This window comes from Pristiophorus japonicus, chromosome 4, assembly GCF_044704955.1.
Source record: "Pristiophorus japonicus isolate sPriJap1 chromosome 4, sPriJap1.hap1, whole genome shotgun sequence".
In the NCBI taxonomy this organism is placed as follows: domain Eukaryota; kingdom Metazoa; phylum Chordata; class Chondrichthyes; family Pristiophoridae; genus Pristiophorus; species Pristiophorus japonicus.
The window spans coordinates 311,812,010-311,834,211 of record NC_091980.1 but is presented as its reverse complement, the minus strand read 5'-3'; the positions used below and the strand labels follow the sequence as shown (position 1 = coordinate 311,834,211).

Below are 22,202 nucleotides of genomic sequence, written 5' to 3'. Positions count from 1 at the left end.
CTCAATCTCTCCTCATAGGACAGCCCTTTCTTCAAAGGAATCAATCTAGTGAACCTGGGTTGCATTCCCTCCAAGGCAAATATATACTTCCTTGGATAAGGAGACCAAAACTGCACTCAATCCTCCAGATGTGGTCTCAGCAAAGCCTTATATAATTGCGGCAAGATTTCCTTACTCTTATACTGCAACCCCCTTGTAGTAAAGGCAAACATACCATTTGCCTTCCTAACTGCTTGCTGTACCTGCTTGTTAGCTTTCTGCGATTTGTGTACAAGGACACCCAAAATCCCTCTGAGCACCAACGTTTGCTGATGACACCAGACACTAGAGAAAGTCATTAAGCAGAATGCAACTTATAGTGGAGCCCCTGAACCAACAGAAGTGAGCCAATGGCCTATTTTCTATGTTTCTATGTGTCTATGAAGAAATTTCTCCTCGCCTCAGTCCTAAATGGCCGACCCCTTATCCTTGTTAGATACAGATCAACCATGATGTAATTGAATGGCGGAACAGGCTCGAGGGGCTGAATGACCTCCTCCTGTTCCTATGATCTTGCAGACAGACCCATTTGGGATCTCCTCATGGACCATCTAGAGTTTGTGGACCTCAGCTTGATACAACTCTTCCTGCTGAAACATCACGCCAACACTGGAGCGAAACTTCACGTCAGGCAAAGGGGATACTGCACAAAGTGACTGTCCACAGACCACTGCAATCAGCAACAAGCTGAATTTCTAGAGCCTTTACTGTAGAAAAACATGGCAATGCGTTTCACAGAGGAGCAATCAAAATAGCTCAAAGGGCGAGTAAAGGACTAGAGTGTGTTTACAGTTCCCTTCCTTTAGACTGGGGCAGGGATCCAGAATTGTCTCCGATTACACAACTGCATGGATTATCATAGGCAGTCCCTCGGAATCGAGGAAGACTTGCTTCCACTCTAAAAGTGAGTTCTCAGGTGACTGAACAGTCCAGTACGGGAATTACAGTCTGGCACAGGTTGGACAGACAGTGGTTGGAGGAAAGGGTGGGTGGGGAGTCTGGTTTGCCGCACACTCCTTCCGCTTGATTTCTGCGTGCTCTCGGCGACGAGACTCAAGGTGCTCAGCGCCCTCCTGGATGCACTTCCTCCAATTAGGGCGTTCTTGGGCCAGGGACTCACAGGTGTCAGTGGGGATGTTGCACTTTATCAGGGAGGCTTTGAGGGTGTCCTTGTAACGTTTCCTCTGCCCACCTGGGGCTTGCTTGCCGTGTAGGAGTTCCGAGTAGAGCGCTTGCTTTGGGAGTCTCGTGTCGGGCATGCGAACAATGTGGCCTGCCCAGCGGAGCTGGTCGAGTGTGGTCAGTGCTTCGATGCTGGGGACGTTTGCCTCCAGTGCTCCAGCTCAGCCTTCGGCCACCTGAGGAAGAGTGTTCGAAGATCAGGCCCTCAAATCTGGCGCCAAGCTTATGGTCTACAGGACTGTAGTGATACCTGCCCTCCTGTATGGCTCAGAGACATGCACCATGTACAGCAGACACCTCAAATCGCTGGAGAAATACCACCAGCGTTTTCGCCGCAAGATCCTGCAAATCCCCCGGGAGGACAGACGCACCAACGTTAGCATGTGGATTAAACCCATGAACAAAGCAGTTTACTAGACCAACATGCACAGCGCTTGGAATAATCCGACGGATACTCAGCACATTGATGTTTAAGAGTTCGTCAGAATCGGAACGGAGGCAGAGTATGGCAACTATGGAGGTACCTTTGATCCCGAAGGTGGGGCCCTGCGATGGCTGCCGAACACAGGCAAAAACATTGATGTCCAGGTGGGCGCCCATGGCCTGAGCCAGGCCGATCGTGGTGGTGCTCTTGCCTTCGCCGAGGGGTGTGGGGGTGATGCTGCAATACAAACCGTGACCGTCATTTTACAAGGGCACCCGTACCCTCTCCCCCCGCCCACCATCACAACACAAGAACATAAGAAATAGGAGCAGGAGTAGGCCATACGGTCCCTCGAGCCTGCTCCACCATTTAATAAGATCATGGCTGATCCGATCATAGACTCAGCTCCACTTCCCTGCCCCCTCCCCATAACCCCTTATCCCTTTATCAGTTAAGAAGCTGTCTATCTCGGTCTTAAATTTATTCAATGACCCAGCTTCCACAGCTCTCTGAGGCAGCGAATTCCACAGATTTACAGCCCTCAGAGAAGAAATTTCTCCTCATCTCAGTTTTAAATGGGCGGCCCCTTATTCTAAGACCATGCCCTCTAGTTCTAGTCTCCCCCACCAGTGGAAACATCATCTCTGCATCCACCTTGTCAAGCCCCCTCATAATCTTATACGTTTCGATAAGATCACCTCTCATTCTTCTGAATTCCAATGAGTAGAGGACCAACCTACTCAACCTTTCCTCATGTCAACCCCCTCATCTCCGGAATCAACCTAGTATACCTTCTCTGAACTGCCTCCAAAGCAAGTATATCCTTTCGTAAATATGGAAACCAAAACTGCACGCAGTACTCCAGGTGTGGCCTCACCAATACCCTGTATAACTGTAGCAAGACTTCCCTGCTTTTATACTCCATCCCCTTTGCACTAAAGGCCAAGATACCATCGGCATTCCTGATCACTTGCTGTACCTGCATACTATACATGTGTTACATGCACAAGTACCCCCAGGTCCCGCTGTACTGCAGCACTTTGCAATTTTTCTTCATTTAAATAATAACTTGCTCTTTTCAATTTATTTTCTGCCAAAGTGCATGACCTCACACTTTCCAACATTATACTCCGCCTGCCAAATTTTTGCCCGCTCACTTAGCCTGTCTGTGTCCTTTTGCAGATTTTGTGTGTCCTCACAAGGGCTCGACTTGGGAGATCTCGGCAGAGCAGACGCTCCGTGTCCAATTCTGGGCGTCAGGCAGTAGGAAGGACGCGAAGGCTTTGGAGAGGGGACAGAAGAGATTTACTGGAATGGATCCAGGGGTGGGGGAATACAGTTACGAGGAAGGACCAGAGAAGCTGGGATTGTTCTCAATGGTGCAGAGAAGGCCGAGGGGGGGGGGGGGGGGGGATTTGATCGAGGTATTTAAAATCATGAACGGTTTAAGATACCGAGTAAATAAGGAGAAACTGCTTCCAATGGCTGAATGGGTCGATAAGGAGAGGGCACGGATTTAAGGCGATTGGCAGAAGAATCTGAGATGACATGAGGGGAAACTTTTTTACGCAGCGAGTGGTTAAGATCTGGAATGCACAGCCTGAAAGGTGGGGGAGGCAGATTCAACAGTAGCTTTCAAAAGGGAGTTGGATAAATAGTTGGAGAAAAAATTGCAGGGATTTGGGGAAAGAGCGGGAGAGGGGGACTGACTGGGTTGCTCTTCGACAGAGCCGGCGCAGATTCGATGGGCCGAATGGCTTCCTCCTGCGCTGTATATTCTCTGGTTGTATTTGAAGAAAGAAAGGCCAGCCGTACCCTGTGACGACAACATATTTCCCGTCCGGTTGGTCCTTCAGGCGTTTGAGAATGGATAGAAGCACCTTTGCCTTCGACTTCCCGTAGAGCTCGACTTCATCCGAGAACAATCCAACCTCCTTAGCCAGGCGGCTGATGTGCTTTGGTGCAGCAGACCGTGAAATTACAATGTCACTGGTGGGAAATAACATTAAAAAAAAACATTTAAATAAAGCCAAACACAACGAGTGCGCAAGGCACCCCCAAGTGCTGCTGCATTAACCTCAGATTCTGATCAGCTCTCAAGGTCCGCATTCATGCTGGTGATTTAGTGGGTATCCGACAGCCCTCCGGCTCATCGCGCAAGTGATAACGGGGCAGAAAACCCAGCCTCCGTGTGTCCATACGGAGCATGCACGGAGGAGTGTGTCCGGACCCTGGAAGGCATCGCAAAAGCCGGTTTTCGGCGCGCAATGCGCAATATTTATCCCTCAACCAACATCACTAAAAACCAAATTATCTGGCAATTATCGCACTGCTGTTGGTGGGATCTTGCTGCTACATTTCCTACATTATAACAGTGACTACACTTCAATAGTAATTCGCTGTAAAGCGCTTTGGGACATAATGAGGTTGTGAAAGGCGCTACGCAAGTTTTAAATAGCGAGGCCCATCGAATTGTCCGACACCACTAGGAACAGGAGGGGGCCATTCAGCCCCTCGAGTGTGTCCCGTCATTCAGTGAGATCCTGGCTGATATGCATCTGTATCCCTGCAGGCGCGTTCCAGCAAAGGCCTGTATGATGATTAGAGGGAGCAGCGTGCGGTGGCCTGGCCCGGAAATCAGCATGTTCCCGGCCTGCAAGACCATCAGCAGGCCGGGACGATTAGAGGGAGCAGCGTACGGCGGTATACCACTGCAGGGAGCAGCAGGTGCTGCTGCAGGAGGGCGACGGCTGACTGCAGTGTGGGCAGGTACAGCAGGAGCGGCGAGGTCGGGGCGAAGGAGTGGCGAGAGATTGTAGAGGGATGTGATCGGGGCCCAGAAGAGGCGAGGGCCCAGGGGCAGCACGGGCCCAGCCCACACTGTGCGATATGTGTGAGCACTAGGTCCGTGCAGCAGAGCAGGTCTCCAGTCATCCTGGTTAATCCTTGCCACTGGACCAAGACCTCGCTCTGTCAAGCCCGTGTGGTGGCTGGTGTGCAACGGTCACCCCACGTTAAAAAAATCCACCCACAGGCATCTTCCACCCTTCAGGATTTAGTTCGGGATCCAGAATTGAAACACCTGTGAACTCATCTGTTTTTCGGCGTGGAAGCAAGTCATCCTCGTTTCGAGGGACTTCCTACGCTGATGTGAGATGCTCAGGAATGGGAACATTAACCCAGAGGTGTCGAGGCCTGCTGTAGCTAACTCAGCACAGGTCAGTACTGGGAACCTTCCATTGGCTGTGCAGTTCAGGTACCACACTGAGCGGTGCAGTTATCGAGCTAACCTCCCAGAGAACTAGAGGCAGACGACTAGTTAAGGAGCTCCTCTTTAGTTGGCATGATGAATAGCAACATTGGGGCTAGCGCTCCTGGGGTGACATTGGGATGTCACTTCACGTCACACTGGTGGTGGGAACGGGGGAAAAGAGTTCTGTAATGTATGCACCAATGAGCATGCTCACAGGTTTGTAGAGCTGTTGCACTGCGAGTGGCTTAGTCAGTCACATGATGTTCACAAGACTCAATAAAACCCCAGCCAGTTGGGTTCGGGGGATCCACGATGGGGCAGGTGGTTGTGAACCTGGTGGATGAACTGGTAATGTGCCGTGTGATTGTTAAACCTTTGTCAATAAACCAACTGGTTCTTAATAGAAATGTGTTGCTATGAATTCTTAAGCCAAGAACCCATGAAGCAAATGCATTACAAGTTCTACACAAAATATCTGCTTTGATGCTGCCTCCAATCAGAAGTTGAACATGGTTCGGGAATAGAAACATAGAAAATAGGTGCAGGAGTAGGCCATTCGGCCCTTCTAGCCTGCACCGCCATTCAATGACTTCATGGCTGAACATTCAACTTCAGTACCCCATTCCTGCTTTCTCGCCATACCCCTTGATCCCCCTAGTAGTAAGGACCTCATCTAACTCCTTTTTGAATATATTTAGTGAATTGGCCTCAACAACTTTCTGTGGTAGAGAATTCCACAGGTTCACCACTCTCTGGGTGAAGAAGTTCCTCCGCATCTCGGTCCTAAATGGCTTACCCCTTATCCTTAGACTGTGACCTCTGGTTCTGGACTTCCCCAACATTGGGAACATTCTTCCTGCATCTAACCTGTCTAACCCCGTCAGAATTTTAAATGTTTCTATGAGGTCCCCCCTCATTCTTCTGAACTCCAGTGAATACATGTATAGGTTTCTCTGCATGCACAGAATTCACTGCTTCCGCTTTCATTCTGTATCAGCTACACTCTGACCGGATGCGGAGAAAAGCTCTCGCACTTACCTTGGGACTGGCTCCACACGATCAAGCTTCGTGTAGCGAATGGGCCACTTGCCTGGCTTGCAGTTCTTCAAATAGCGTCTTGCACTCTCGACGGTGTTCTGTCACAGACAACACAAAAGGCCAAGAGTAAAGTTTCCTTCCAACATAAAACCGTTTTGGGCTGTGGTCTATTTTTATTTTTGTTAAGATCGCCACTTTGCTCCCCTCCCCTGCTGATGCTGTCAACTGGTTCCATAGGAATCAGCATCCTTATCCACGAGCCCAGTGAAGCTCGACAGGCCATTCGACAGAGACTGATTCTGGCCTCATTAGACACATACATACAGTCGCACTTCACAGTGGGAGTCACTGGACAGTAATTGGGAGAGGACTCTCCGTCTGAGTCCTCAGCATCCCCCCTCCTCCCAAACAACAATTACTTTCATTTATACAGCACCTTTAACATGGCAAAACACCCCAAGGCACACTCACAGGAGCGATATCAACTAAAATTTGACACTGAGCCACATAAGGAGGTATTAAGGCAGAGAGGTAGGTTTTAAGGAACATCATCAAGGAGGAGTGAGAGGTAGAGAGACGGAGAGGTTTAGGGAGGGAATTCCAGAGCTCAGCAGCTGAAGGCACGGCCACCCATGGTGGAGCGATTAAAATCGGGGATGCTCAAGAGGTCAGAATTAGAGGAGTGCAGAGATCTCGGCGGGTTGTGGGGCTGGAGGAGGTTACAGAGATAGGGAGGGGCAAGGCCATGGCGGGATTGGAAAAGAAGGATGAGAATTTTAAAATCTGCACCCCGATCCTGCAAGCCCGAGGGTGAAATCAGCTATCTCGATACACACGAGGAATCCCCATCCTGGACTGTGGGCATAAAGCTACAACTTTTTTTTTTGAAGCAAAGCCAATTTATTTGGCAGATATCCAGAATATTAAACTCCAGCCCAGTTATAGGGGTTATGAACATCAGCAGAAACAAACCCCCACTGTCAGAATGAACACAATTCAGTCCTGGATGTGATTAACAGCAGCACTAACAGCAGAATCCAACCCCTGCTGTCACTTGTGAACGCGCTGATATTTCACTAGGTGGGACGAGTGAGTGAATCCCGTCCCACACTCAGAGCAGGTGAACGGCCTCTCCGCAGCATTTCAGCAGGTCACTTCTGCTTTTGTAACTAATCTCACACTCAGAATATTTAAAAAGGTCTATCATCAGCGAGGTTCAATGCCTGCCTGAACTTCTTTCTGCAGTGGGAACAACTGAACGGCCTCTCCCCAAGCCACAGTGACCAGGGCAGGTGCAAGCACTTGTCTTTAACTGGTGTCTCACATTTGCCTAATGGGTGCTTACCTTTTTCTGCCAATTTATAAGGACAGAGAGAAACTGGCAGGAGGGTCAGTAGCCAGAGGACACAGAGTTAAAATAATTGGTAAAAAAGCCAGCGGGGAGAATATTTTTTACACAACGACTTATGATGATCTGGACCGCGCTGCCTGAAAGGGCGGTAGAGACCGATTCAACGGTAACTTTCAATAGGGAATCGGATACGTACTTAAAAAGGAAGAATTCGCAGGGCTATGGGGAAAGAGCGGGACTAATCAGATGGCTCTTTCAAACAGGCACGATGGGCCGAATCTGTGCCGTTTGATTCTATGAATATTCCCCTATCCTCTTCCTCAGCTGTTGCCGCCTTGTTGTTGGATGGGTCCATGGGCACGCTGGTATCTAATCGAAACCCCCACCCCCGGTTTACATACCTGAGCCGAGCCAGAGTGACCCGGGCCCCCGAACTCATGGTCAGCGAGCAGACACTGACGGTATTTGTGCCACACTCCTAACAGCTGCTCTCGGCTGGGGGCGGGGAGGAGGGGATAGAGAAGAAAACAAAACAACAACCGTCTAGACCGGTAGCAGGACCCTCGCATGCGCCCTGGAGCTGCCTGCTGACGCGGTGAGTAGGGCTCCTGTGCCGAACACGCGTGTGCTCGGTGCTCTGCAGGACGGTGGTGAAAGTATTATTTAAATAGCAATAGCTTGGGAAGTGTCGATGTACAGAGGGACCTGGGTGTCCTGGTACACCAGGCATTGAAAGCAAACATGCCGGAGCAGCAAGCAGTTAGGAAGGCAAATGGTATGTTAGAAACATAGAAAATAGGTGCAGGAGTAGGCCATTCGGCCCTTCGAGCCTGCACCACCATTCAATGAGTTCATGGCTGAACATGCAACTTCAGCACCCCATTCCTGCTTTCTCGCCGTACCCCTTCATTACAAGAGGATTTGAGTACAGGAGCAAGGATGTCTTACTCCAGTTATATAGGGCCTTGGTGAGACCACACCTGGAGTATTGTGTGCAGTTTTGGTCTCCTTACCAAAGGAAGGATATACTTGCCATAGAGGGAGTGCAGCAAAGGTTCACCAGACTGATTCCTAGGAGGGCAGGACTGTCGTATGAGGAGAGATTGGTTCGACAAGGTCTGTATTCACTAGAGTTTAGAAGAATGAGAGGGGATCTCATTGAAACGTATAAAATTCTGACGGGGTTGGATAGACTAGATGCGGGGAGGATGTTTCCCCGGGCTGGGAAGTCTAGAACAAGGGCTCACAGTCTCAGGATACGGGGTAGGAAATTTAGGACCGAGATGAGGAGAAATGTTTTCACTCAGAGGGTGGTGAACCTGTGGAATTCTCTGCCACAGGAGGCTGTGGAGGTCAAGTCACTGAATATATTTAAGAGGGAGATCGATAGATTTCTGGACACAAAAGGCATCAAGGGGTCTGGGGAGAAAGTGGGAATATGGTGTTGAGATACGAGGATCAGCCATGATCATATTGAATGGCAGTGTAGGCTCGAAGGGCAGAATGGCCTACTACTGTTCCTATTTTCTATGTTTCTACCCCACGGGAGAAGGGACTAGGATTAGCCTGAAAATCACTCCGGAATCTTGCTAATATCAGCAGCTCATGAGACGGTGCCTTGGGTTGTTACAGCATAAATACTGGATACGCTGGAGGACTGCAGGATACTGCCTTTATTGGCCGAGGCATAGAATACAAGAGCAGGGAGGTTATGCTTGAACTGTATAAAACACTAGTTAGGCCACAGCTGGAGTACTGTGTGCAGTTCTGGTCGCCACATTACAGGATGTGATTGCACTGGAGAGGGTACAGAGGATATTTACGAGGATGTTGCCAGGACTGGATAATTTTAACTGTGAGGAAAGATTGGATAGGCTGGCGTTGTTTTCTTTGGAACAGAAGAGGCTGAGGGGAGACCTTATTGAGGTGTATAAAATTATGAGGAGCCAAGATAGAGTGGATAGGAAGGACCTATTTCCCTTAGCAGAGGGGTCAATAACCAGGGGGCATAGATTTAAAGTAATTGGTAGAAGGATTAGAGGGGAATTGTGGTGAACTTTTTTCATGCAGAGGGTGGTGGGGGTCTGGAACTCACTGCCTGAAAGGGTGGTAGAGGCAGAAACCCTCACCACATTTAAAAAGTACTTGGATGTGCACCTGAAGTGCCGTAATCTACAGGGCTACAGAGCAAGAGCTGGAAAGTGGGATTAGGCTGGATAGCTCTTTGACGGCTTCTATGATTCTCTGCCGTAAACCTCTGATTCTAATCAGAAAATCACTTGCAGGTTAATGTTCAGAACAAGTTGCGGCTTTATCCAAGACAAAGTGCTGTATGGTGCAGGAAACCTGACCTGTACAGCCCAGACACAGGCCATTTGGCCCAACAGGTCTATGCCGGGGTTTACGCTCCACACCAGCCTCCTCCCACCCGACTTCATCTCACCCCATCAGCCTATCCTTCTATTTCTGTCTCCCGCTTCCTCTTAAATGTATCTATGCTAGTCACCACTCCCTGTGGTAGCGAGTAGCAGAATGATACCCGCACTCCAAGGGTTATATTACAAGGGGGCATTACAAAAACTAGGGTTGAATTCCCTGGAATGTAGAAGGTTGAGGGGTGATTGATCGAAGTTTTCAGGATATTAAGGGGAACCAATAGGGTAGACAGAGAGAAACTATTTCTGCTGGTTGGGGAGTCTAGGACTAAGGGACATAGTCTAAAAATTAGAGCCAGGCCTTTCGAGAGTGACATTAAGAAACACATCTACACACAAATGGTGGTAGAAGTTTGGAACTCTCGTCCTCAAATGCCTATAGATGCTAGATCAATTGTTAATTTTAAAATCGGAGATTGATAGCTTTCTGTGAACCAAACGTATTAAGGGATATGGGCCAAAGGTGGGTATATGGAGTTAGGTCGCAGATCACCCATGATGTCATTGAATGGAGGGACAGGCTCGAGGGGCGAAATGGCCTCCTCCTGTTCCTCTGTTGCACATTCTCCCCATTCTCTGGGTAAAGGTTGTGTAAGGCTTTTAACCTTGTGCTCACACAGTGTCGGAGAAGGAGCGAGAATCCGAGTACGGGAGCAAAGCGTGGATTTCATTCAGGATGTGCATTCCAGCACGAGGATCCTCAAAGCTGGTCGACATTCTCACTCAACCAATCTTTCCCAAAACAGGAGTGAAGTTGGTCGAGTTACAGTGCAACGAGATCGAGAAACTCACCGCCATAAGCATGCAGACAGTCATTGGCCCCACGCCACCTGGCACAGGGGTGATGTGTGAAGCCACCTGCTTGGCCTCGCTGTATGCCACATCACCAACCACACGCTTCCCACTCGGCTTCGAGCTGTCTGAAACAAAACAGCAGGCACAATTACAGCAACACAAACACTGCCACCAGCGAGAGAAAGGATACCCAGGACTGACTCGAGGGGTTCGGGGGGTTTATATATAGAATAACAGATACCCGGGAGTGAGTTACAGGCTGGGATCTAATCGAGGGGTTCGGGGGTTTATATATAGAATAACAGATACTCGGGAGTGAGTTACAGGCTGGAATCTAATCGAGGGGTTCGGGGGGTTTATATATAGAATAACAGATACCCGGGAGTGAGTTACAGGCTGGGATCTAATCGAGGGGTTCGGGGGTTTATATATAGAATAACAGATACCCGGGAGTGAGTTACAGGCTGGGGTCTAATCGAGGGGTTCGGGGGGTTTATATATAGAATAACAGATCCCCGGGAGTGAGTTACAGGCTGGGGTCTAATCGAGGGGTTCGGGGAGGTTTATATATAGAATAACAGATCCCCGGGAGTGAGTTACAGGCTGGGGTCTAATCGAGGGGTTCGGGGGGTTTATATATAGAATAACAGATACCCGGGAGTGAGTTACAGGCTGGGATCTAATCGAGGGGTTCGGGGGGTTTATATATAGAATAACAGATACCCGGGAGTGAGTTACAAGCTGGGATCTAATCGAGGGGTTCGGGGGTTTATATATAGAATAACAGATACCCGGGAGTGAGTTACAGGCTAGAATCTAATCGAGGGGTTCGGGGGGTTTATATATAGAATAACAGATACCTGGGAGTGAGTTACAGGCTGGGATCTAATCGAGGGGTTCGGGGGGGTTTATATATAGAATAACAGATACCCGGGAGTGAGTTACAGGCTGGGATCTGATCGAGGGGTTCGGGGGGTTTATATATAGAATAACAGATACTCGGGAGTGAGTTACAGGCTGGGATCTAATCGAGGGGTTCGGGGGGTTTATATATAGAATAACAGATACCCGGGAGTGAGTTACAGGCTGGGATCTAATAGAGGGGTTCGGGGGGTTTATATATAGAATAACAGATACTCGGGAGTGAGTTACAGGCTGGAATCTAATCGAGGGGTTCGGGGGGTTTATATATAGAATAACAGATACTCGGGAGTGAGTTACAGGCTGGAATCTAATCGAGGGGTTCGGGGGATTTATATATAGAATAACAGATACCTGGGAGTGAGTTACAGGCTGGGATCTAATCGAGGGGTTCGGGGGGGTTTATATATAGAATAACAGATACCTGGGAGTGAGTTACAGGCTGGGATCTAATCGAGGGGTTTATATATAGAACAACAGATACCCGGGAGTGAGTTACAGGCTGGGATCTAAATCGAGGGGTTTATATATAGAACAACAGATACCTGGGAGTGAGTTACAGGCTGGGATCTAAATCGAGGGGTTTATATATAGAACAACAGATACCTGGGAGTGAGTTACAGGCTGGGATCTAAATCGAGGGGTTCGGGGGGTTTATATATAGAATAACAGATACCTGCGAGTGAGTTACAGGCTGGGATCTAATCGAGGGGTTTATATATAGAACAACAGATACCCGGGAGTGAGTTACAGGCTGGGATCTAATCGAGGTGCTGAGGTAGATTAACGATAGATCTGTGAATAATTGAACCTCACTGCTCTGAGCCATGCAGACTGCTGATGCACACTAAGCTCAAACGCAAACAATTACAAGGGATCATAAGTTTAAGGCAGTGTTCAGCTGAACCTTTCAGTTAGGTTATGGCCCCTTCATCACAGCCATCTATATAAAATGGCTTGCATTTATATAGCACCTTTCATCACCCCAGGATGTTTCAATGTGCTTTGCAGCCAATGAAGTGCTTTGTAAAGTGTGGTCACTGTTGTAATGTGGGAAACGGGGCAGTCAATTTGTGCACAGCTCCCACAAACAGCGATGCGATAATGACCAGATCATCTGTTTTTGTTACGTTGATTGAGGGATAAATATTGGCCCCAGGACACTGTGGATAACTCCCCTGCTCTTCTTCGAAATAGTGCCGTGGGATTTTTTACGTCACCACCGAGCGCGCAGATGGGGCCTCGGTTTGTCTCATCTGAAAGACGGCACCTCTGACAGTGCAGCACGCCCTCAGTCAGTCTAGATTACATGCTCAAGTCCCCGGAGTGGGCCTTGAATCCACAACCTTCTGACTCCGAGGCGAGAGTGCTGGCCACCAAGCCACGGCTGACACTGAAACATCTTGTATACGGCACTTCTGTCCATATTACCCTTACTTCCAGCATTATAATTTTTGAACTTCTGTGGCAAACATAGAAACATAGAAAATAGGTGCAGGAGTAGGCCATTCGGCCCTTCGAGCCTGCACCACCATTCCATAAGATCTTGGCTGATCATTCAGCTCAGTACCCCTTTCCTGCTTTCTCTCCATACCCCTTGATCCCTTTAGCCGTAAGGGCCACATCTAACTCCCCCTTGAATATATCCAATGAACTGGCATCAACAACTCTCTGCGGTAGGGAATTCCACAGGTCAACAACACTCAGTGAAGAAGTTTCTCCTCATCGCAGTCCTAAATGGCTTACCCCTTGTCCTTAGACCGTGACCCCTGGGCCTGGACTTCCCCAACATTGGGAACATTCTTCCTGCATCTAACCTGTCCAATCCCGTCAGAATTTTATATGTTTCTATGAGATCCCCTCTCATCCTTCTAAACTCCAGTGAATACAAGCCCAGTCGATCCAGTCTCTCATGTGTCAGTCCTGCCATCCCGGGAATCAGTTTGGTAAATCTTTGCTGCACTCCCTCAATAGCAAGAACGTCCTTCCTCAGATTAGGAAACCAAAACTGAACACAATACTCCAGGTGAGGCCTCACCAAGGCCCTGTACAACTGCAGTAAGACCTCCCTGCTCCTATACTCAAATCCCTTAGCTATGAAGGCCAAATCTTTATTAGTCAGGAAATTGTGTTGGGGAAATTGATGGGATTGAAGGCCGATAAATCCCCAGGGCCTGATGCACTGCATCCCAGAGTACTTAAGGAGGTGGCCTTGGAAATAGCGGATGCATTGACAGTCATTTTCCAACATTCCATAGACTCTGGATCAGTTCCTATGGAGTGGAGGGTAGCCAATGTAACCCCACTTTTTAAAAAAGGAGGGAGAGAGAAAACAGGGAATTATAGACCGGTCAGCCTGACATCGGTAGTGGGTAAAATGATGGAATCAATTATTAAGGATGTCATAGCAGCGCATTTGGAAAGAGGTGACATGATAGGTCCAAGTCAGCATGGATTTGTGAAAGGGAAATCATGCTTGACAAATCTTCTGGAATTTTTTGAGGATGTTTCCAGTAGAGTGGACAAGGGAGAACCAGTTGATGTGGTATATTTGGACTTTCAGAAGGCTTTCGACAAGGTCCCACACAAGAGATTAATGTGCAAAGTTAAAGCACATGGGATTGGGGGTAGTGTGCTGACACGGATTGAGAACTGGTTGTCAGACAGGAAGCAAAGAGTAGGAGTAAATGGGTACTTTTCAGAATGGCAGGCAGTGACTAGTGGGGTACCGCAAGGTTCTGTGCTGGGGCCCCAGCTGTTTACATTGTACATTAATGATTTAGACGAGGGGATTAAATGTAGTATCTCCAAATTTGCGGATGACACTAAGTTGGGTGGCAGTGTGAGCTGCGAGGAGGATGCTATGAGGTTGCAGAGTGATTTGGATAGGTTAGGTGAGTGGGCAAATGCATGGCAGATGAAGTATAATGTGGATAAATGTGAGGTTATTCACTTTGGTGGTAAAAACAGAGAGACAGACTATTATCTGAATGGTGACAGATTAGGAAAAGGGGAGCTGCAACGAGACCTGGGTGTCATGGTACATCAGTCATTGAAGGTTGGCATGCAGGTACAGCAGGCGGTTAAGAAAGCAAATGGCATGTTGGCCTTCATAGCGAGGGGATTTGAGTACAGGGGCAGAGAGGTGTTACTACAGTTGTACAGGGCCTTGGTGAGGCCACACCTGGAGTATTGTGTACAGTTTTGGTCTCCTAACTTGGAGGACATTCTTGCGATTGAGGGAGTTCACCAGACTGATTCCCAGGATGGCAGGACTGGATCAACTGGGCTTGTATTCACTGGAGTTCAGAAGAATGAGAGGGGATCTCAGAAACATTTAAAATTCTGATGGGTTTCGACAGGTTAGATGCAGGAAGAATGTTCCCAATGTTGGGGAAGTCCAGAACCAGGGGTAAGCCATTTAGGACCGAGATGAGGAGAAACTTCTTCACCCAGAGAGTGGTGAACCTGTGGAATTCTCTACCACAGAAAGTTGTTGAGGCCAATTCACTAAATATATTCAAAAAGGAGTTAGATGTAGTCCTTACTACGAGGGGGATCAAGGAGTATAGCGAGAAAGCAGGAATGGGGTACTGAAGTTGCATGTTCAGCCATGAACTCATTGAATGGCGGTGCAGGCTCGAAGGGCCGAAGGGCCTACTCCTGCACCTATTTTCGATGTTTTGTATGTTTCTATACCATTTGCCTTCTTCACCACCTGCTGTACCTGCATGCCAACTTTCAATGACTGATGTACCATGACACCCAGGTCTCGCTGCACCTCCCCTTTTCCTAATCTGCCACCATTCAGATAATATTCTACCTTCGTGTTTTTGCCACCAAAGTGGATAACCTCACATTTATCCACATTATACTGCATCTACCACTTGTTAGCCACGGTTGAGCCACCTTCCCCGTTTTATTTTTACTCGACAGGGATGTACAATTGTTGCAGTTCATCCATGTGATCTTTAAATGTTTGCTATTGCCTATCCACCGTCAACCTTTTAAGTATCACTCGCCAGTCTATTCTAGCCAATTCACGCCTCATACCATCGAAGTTACCTTTCCTTACGTTCAGGACCCGAGTCTCTGAATTAAGTGTGTTACTCTCCATCTTAATAAAGAATTCTACCATGTTATGGTCACTCTTCCCCAAGGGGCCTCGCACAAGATTGCTAATTAGTCCTTTCTCATTGCACATCACCCAGTCTCGGATGGCCAGCCCTCTAGTTGGTTCCTCGACATATTGGTCTCGAAAACCATCCCAAATATACTCCAGGAAATCCTCCTCCACCGCATTGCTACCAGTCTGGTTAGCCCAATCAATATGTAGATTAAAGTCGCCCATGATAACTGCTGTACGTTTAATGCACACATCCCTAATTTCTTGTTTGATGCTGTCCCCAACCTCACTACTACTGTTTGGTGGTCTGTGCACAACTCCCACTAGCGTTTTCTGCCCTTTGGTATTCCGCAGTTCCACCCATACAGATTCCACATCATCCAAGCTAATGTCCTTCCTTACTATTGCATTAATTTCCTCTTTAACCAGCAATGCCACCCTGCCTCCTTTTCCTTTCTGTCTATCCTTCCTAAATGTTGAATACCCCTGGATGTTGAGTTCCCAGCCTTGGTCACCCTGGAGCCATGTCTCCGTGATGCCAATCACATCATATCCATTAACTGATATCTGCGCAGTCAATTCGTCCACCTTATTCTGAATAATCCTCGCGTTGAGGCACAGAGCCTTCAGGTTTTGTCTTTTTAAAACACACTTTTCCCCTTGAGAATTTTGCTGTAATTTGGCCCTTTTTGCTCAACATTTGTAATATAAAATGTCTATAGAATTATTTCTCATTGAAAGCCTGACTTCCGTACATGCCAGTCAGGCTGTATTCACAGAGCTCCTGGCTCCAGGCAAACTCACGACAGCTCTCCCAAACACCTCCCAGATACTCGCCCTCTCCCCACCGTGCCCCCCTCCCTGCCCCCCTCGCCCCGCCTTTCGCCCTACCCCTCAATTAAAAAAACATTTCCTCCCTCTATCTGCTGCTCGGTCCCACTCTGCTGCTCCTTGTGTCTTTAATTTTCATGCCTGCCCCCGTAAAAAGTCTCTGCTGGTTTTTTTCTCCCTAAATTGGCCTGGGTTTTTAAATCTGGGTTTTTGCCTCTCCCAGGAGATCACGTGGCTCCGGTTGGGGTGAAGTGTCGAATGTTTCAGTGTAAGGGGTGTCGCAGTTGTGTGAGGCGGACTGGTTGGGCTGGGTGCTCTTTACCTTTCCGCCATTTTATATGTAACCTTCAGGGCTGCTGACCGAGGGCCGTGTGGCTGTTTGTCGGCCGGTGCGGACACGATGGGCCGGAACGGCCTCCTCCAGCGCTGTAAATGTCTATATTTCTATGTCAGTCAATCGGACTGTGAGCAAAATTAGCAACAAGGGACCATTGAGATAAGCAACTTGGGGGGAAAACCCCACACGAGGTGCAGTACAATCGTCGGATCAGAGCAGTTCACCTGTAACACCTTGCGTTCGCTCGAGGCAACTTGGATAACCAAATCCGTCGGCAGATTTGACCCGCACCAGCATTCAACAATAACAACTTAGAGTGTCTTTAACTTAGGGAAACGTCCCGAGGCGCTTAGTGGAAGTCACCAGACAGTAATTGGGAGCGGACTCTCGTCTGATTCCTCACTCGCACCCCCCCCTTCCACAACGACAACTACTTGTATTTATATAGCACCTTCAACATAGCAGAGTGTTATCAAACAAACTTTTGACACTGATCCATAAAAGGAGATATTAGGACAGTTGACCAAAAGTTTGTTCAAAGAGGTAGGTTACGGATAGCGTCATCAAGGAGGAGAGAGGTAGAGGCGCGGAGAGGTTTAGTGAGGGAATTCCAGAGCTTGGGGCCCAGGCAGCAGAAGGCACGGCCACCGATGGTGGAGCGAAGGAAATGGGGGATGAGCAAAAGGCCAGAATTAGAGTGCAGAGATCCGGGAGGACTGCAGGGCTGGAGGAGATTAGAGAGAGGGGGGAGGGCAAAACCATGGTGGGGTTTGAAAACAAGGATGATCATTTTTTAAATTGAGGTGTTGCCAGACTGGGAGCCAATGTTGGTCAGCGAGCACAGGGGGTGATGGGTGAACGGGACTTGGCGTGTGTTAGGGCACAGGGCAGCAGAGCTTTGGATAAGCTCATGTTTACGGAGGATGGAAGATTGGCCAAGAGAGCATTGGAATAGTCAAGCCTAGAGGTAACAAAGGCCTGGATGAGGGTTACATGGACGTAAAAGAGCCCTTGTCCACTATTGTGTCAGCTGTGGCTCAGTGGGTAGTACACTCGCCTCTGAGTCAGGAGGTTGTGGGTTCAAGTCCCACTCCAGGAACTTGAGCACAAAAATCTAGGCTGACCCTCCAGTGCAATACTGAGGGAGCGCTGCACTGTCGGAGGTGCTGTCTTTTGGATGAGACGTTAAACTGAGGCCCCGTCTGCTCTCCCTCAGGTGAACGTAAAAGATCCCATGGCATTGTTTTGAAGAAGAGCAGGGGAGGTATCCCCGGTGTCCTGGGGCCAATATTTATCCCTCATTCAACATTACTAAAACAGATTATCTGGTCATTATCACATTGCTGTTTGTGGGAGTGTGCTGAGTGTAAATTGGCTGCCGTGTTTCCTACATTACAACAGTGACTGCACTTCAAAAGTACTTCATTGTCTGTAAAGTGCTTTGAGACGTCTGGTGGTCATGAAAGGCGCTATATAAATGAAAGTCTTTCTTCCTATTCGTGAAGAGCAGGGGAGATACGCGACCCTTTGTGTCCTGTCTAATCCTTCAACCAACATCACAAACAGATGATCTGGTCATTATCACATTGTTGTTTCTGGGAGCTTGCTGTGCGCAAATTAATTGCTGCATTTCCCACATTACAACAGTGACTTCACCCCAAAAGTGCTTCCTTGGCTGTGCTGAGGTTGTGAAAGGCGCTATAGAAATGCAAGTTCTTTCTTGTACAGAGTGGGCTGACGGCAGTTTCGGGTCGGGGGGGGTAACCGCCCTCGTCACTTCATCAACGGGAGGAAGCAAAAACAAACAAGGGGCTTGTGAATCAGCTCCCAATCGCAGCTTCTCCTTACCGGGAATGTGGTTTATTCCACAGTCGATGACGACGGCTCCGGGTTTGATCCAGTTCCCTTTCACCATCTCGGCTCTGCCAGCTCCAACCACCAGAATGTCGGCCCTCCCGACCTACAGACAACAGCAGCACCCCGGCAATTACATCAGTCCTTGGCACAGAGATTAAACAAACAAGCGGGCTCATTCTTCTCGCTAAGTGAATGCTGAGGTCTGATGGAGGAGCAGGAGTCGGCCATTGGCCTCTTGAGTCTGCTCCGCCATTCAATAAGACCATGGCCCATCGAAAATTATAAAACGTCTTTAAACCTATGAAAGGTTTTGATAGAGTTGCTACCGAGGGTGTGTTTCCACTTGTGGAGGAGACTACATCTCGGGGCCATCAATATAAGATAGTCAATAATAAATCCAATGGGGAATTCAGGAGAAACCTCTTTACCCAGAGAGTGGCGAGAGTGTGGAACTCGCTGCCACAGGGAGTGGTTGAGGCGAACAATATAGATGCATTTAAGGGGAAACTAGATAAACACATGAGGGAGAAAGGAAGTGTGGAACTCGCTGCCACAGGGAGTGGTTGAGGCGAACAATATAGATGCATTTAAGGGGAAACTAGATAAACACATGAGGGAGAAAGGAATAGAAGGATAGGGTGAGATGAAGGATAATATGCAGGTACAGCAAGTGATCAGGAAGGCCAGTGGAATCTTGGCCTTTATTGGAAAGGGGATTGAGTATAACAGCAGGGAAGTTTTGCTACAGCTATATAAGGTATTGGCGAGGCCACACCTGGAATACTTTGTGCAGTTTTGGTTTCCATATTTATGAAAGGATATACTTGCTTTGGAGTCAGTTCAGAGAAGGTTCACTAGGTTGATTCCAGAGATGAGGGGGTTGACTTATGAGGAAAGGTTGAGTAGGTTGGGCCTCTCACTACTCATTGGAATTCAGAAGAATGAGAGGTGATCTTATCGAAACGTATAAGATTATGAGGGGACTTGACAAGGTGGATGCAGAGAGGATGTTTCCACTGATGGGGGAGACTAGAACTGGAGGGCATGATCTTAGAATAAGGGGCCGCCCATTTAAAACTGAAATGAAGAGGAATTTCTTCTCAGGGGGTTGTAAATCTGTGGAATTCGCTGCCTCAGAGAGCTGTGGAAGCTGGGACATTGAATAAATTTAAGACAGAGATAGACAGTTTCTTAAACGACAAGGGGATAAGGGGTTATGGGGAACGGGCAGGGAAGTGGAGCTGAGTCCATGATCGGATCAGCCCCGATCTTATTGAATGGCGGAGCAGGCTCGAGGGGCTGTATGGCCTACTCCTGCTCCTATTTCTTATATTCCTATGAAGTAAGGTGGGAGGGGGCTGGTGTAGAGCATAAACGCTGGCAGGACCCGCTGGGCCGAATGGCCTGTTTCGATCCTGGAAATTGTGTGAAAAGTCACCTGTGGGCAGCACCTGCCCAACAGTCAGAGACAGGACACTGGCAATCTGGCAACGGGCACTGTACTAAGTTTGAAAAACAAAACAACTTTACAGCCACACAAACAAAAAAAGGATCAAAAGAATTCCCGTTTCACAAGACCACAATGCTGTTCTGTAATTGAACAATCGTGGCCGCAGGAGGGGAGTCAATGCAGTGGGGGTTGGGGGGGGGGGCCACGGAGGTGGGGTTGGGGGGGTAATGTGCAATAAAAGCAACCTCTACAAAACCTAATGACACTTAAATTGGGGACATGGGGCCAGAAATCAGGGAGTCGGAGCCAAACCACTGATCCGTGCAGCTGGCTGCTATGAAACTGAGGATGGTCACAGTGTCTCTTTCTCAATAATTTGCTGTCTGCCCATTCTCAGTTTACAACAACAACTTACATTTATATGGCACCTTTAATGTAATAAAATCTCCCAAGGGGCTTCATAGGGGCATTATCAGCAAAATATTCTGCACCAAGCCATATAAGGCGATGACCCAAAGCTTGGTCAAAGAGGTAGGTTTTAAGGAGCGTCTTAAAAGGAGAGAGAGGCGGAGAGGTTTAGGGAGGGAATTCCAGAGCTATGGGCCTCGGAAGCTGACGGCACGGCCGCCGATGGTGGAGCGAAGAAAGTGGGGCACAGGGGAGTTGGTGGACGCAGAGATCTTGGAGGGTTGTGGGGCTGGAGAAGGTGACAGAGATAGGGAGTGGCGAGGAGGGATTTGAACACAAGGATGGAGAATTTTTAAATCGAGGCGTTCGCGGACTGGGACGCACACTCCATGTATTGAAACAGGGAAGAGTTTGTTCTGTAGGGAGGGTGGAATGGAAGAATAATGGGGGAAAAAAGACAATCTATGCTAAATAAATCCATGGATTATTCACGGGATGTGGGCCGGCATTTATTGCCCATCTCTAATTGCCCTGAAAAGGTGGGTGTGTCCTCCTCCATGTTCCCCTCCCAGTCACACACCATCCTGACTGGGAAATATATCGGCCGTTCCTTCATCGTCGCTGGGTCACAATCCTGGAACTCCCTCCCCAACAGCACTGTGGGAGCACCTTCACCACACGGACTGCAACGGTTCAAGGCGGCGGCTCACCACCACCTTCTCGAGGGCCGATTAGGGATGGGCAATAAATGCCGGCCTTGCCAGCGACGCCCACATCCCAGGAACGAATAAAACAAAATAAAAAAGTTCCCATAAGATCTACTTGGTGGTTCAGAGGAGCCACTTGCCGATGCCACCTGGTGGTGGATTTAGGAATTAAACTTACCTTATTACACTGTTCAAAGACCCGGGCGCACACGTCTCTACAGCGCCGGGCGCACACGTCCGTACAGCGCCGGGCGCACACGTCCGTACAGCGCCGGGCGCACACGTCCGTACAGCGCCGGGCGCACACGTCCCTACCGCGCGACACCAAACAGGCCAACACCATTAGCACAGAGATAGCAGCGGCTCACCACCTTCTTGGGGCAAGCAGAAATGGGCAATACAGCCTGTGCCAATGTCCATCCACAACTTTTCTTTCATCGAACCCTCACCCCAACAAGATCAGGATCAGTGACAATCTCACTGGCTCCCTTCCAAGGCAGGAGGTTGCTCTGCTCCCTGCTGCAGCCGAGAGCCCCCTACTACACAGCCAGGCTTCACAACCTTCCTTTGCTATTCAGCGGGAGGAGCCGATTCCAAGCACATTTAAATGGTGCCCGCGATCGCCGACGGCAGGGGGCCCCCTCCCCCCTTACCTCTCCCTGCAGGTCGGCTGTCTTGGAATGGCACGTGGTTACCGTGGCATTGCTCCACACCAGCAGGTCACGCATGGGGGCGCCAACGATCTTGCTCCGTCCGATAACGACGGCCTGGGAGCCCGCAATCTTCACACCTTCACCGACAGAGAAAGACAGAAAGCGTTCAGTGCCAAAAACAAAAAAAACAGCCTCGTTAAACTGCTGCATTTCGCCACCAAACTCTCAAAACCACACAGCACAGGAGGCCGCCATTCGGCCCATTGTGCCAATCAGTCCCACTCCCTGCTCTTTCCATGTAGCCCTGCAATTCTTTCCTTTTCATGTATTTATCCAACTCCCTGTGGAAAGTTAATATGGAATCTGCAGACAGCCGTTTGCCTTTCAAGCAGCGC

General features: G+C 48.8%; 1 protein-coding gene across 1 annotated transcript in view; it reads right to left on the bottom strand.

Annotated features, from left to right (window-relative positions):
- Positions 1-22,202, bottom strand: part of mthfd1b (methylenetetrahydrofolate dehydrogenase (NADP+ dependent) 1b) — a 92,794-nt gene that overhangs the window by 58,019 nt on the left and 12,573 nt on the right. The window contains exons 6-11 of the mRNA XM_070879689.1: positions 21,808-21,944; positions 18,581-18,692; positions 10,515-10,642; positions 5,937-6,034; positions 3,461-3,634; positions 1,746-1,882 (exon numbers count right to left, since the gene is read on the bottom strand). Coding sequence (XP_070735790.1) covers positions 1,746-1,882; positions 3,461-3,634; positions 5,937-6,034; positions 10,515-10,642; positions 18,581-18,692; positions 21,808-21,944 — 786 coding nt within the window. The remainder of the gene's footprint in view (positions 1-1,745; positions 1,883-3,460; positions 3,635-5,936; positions 6,035-10,514; positions 10,643-18,580; positions 18,693-21,807; positions 21,945-22,202) is intronic.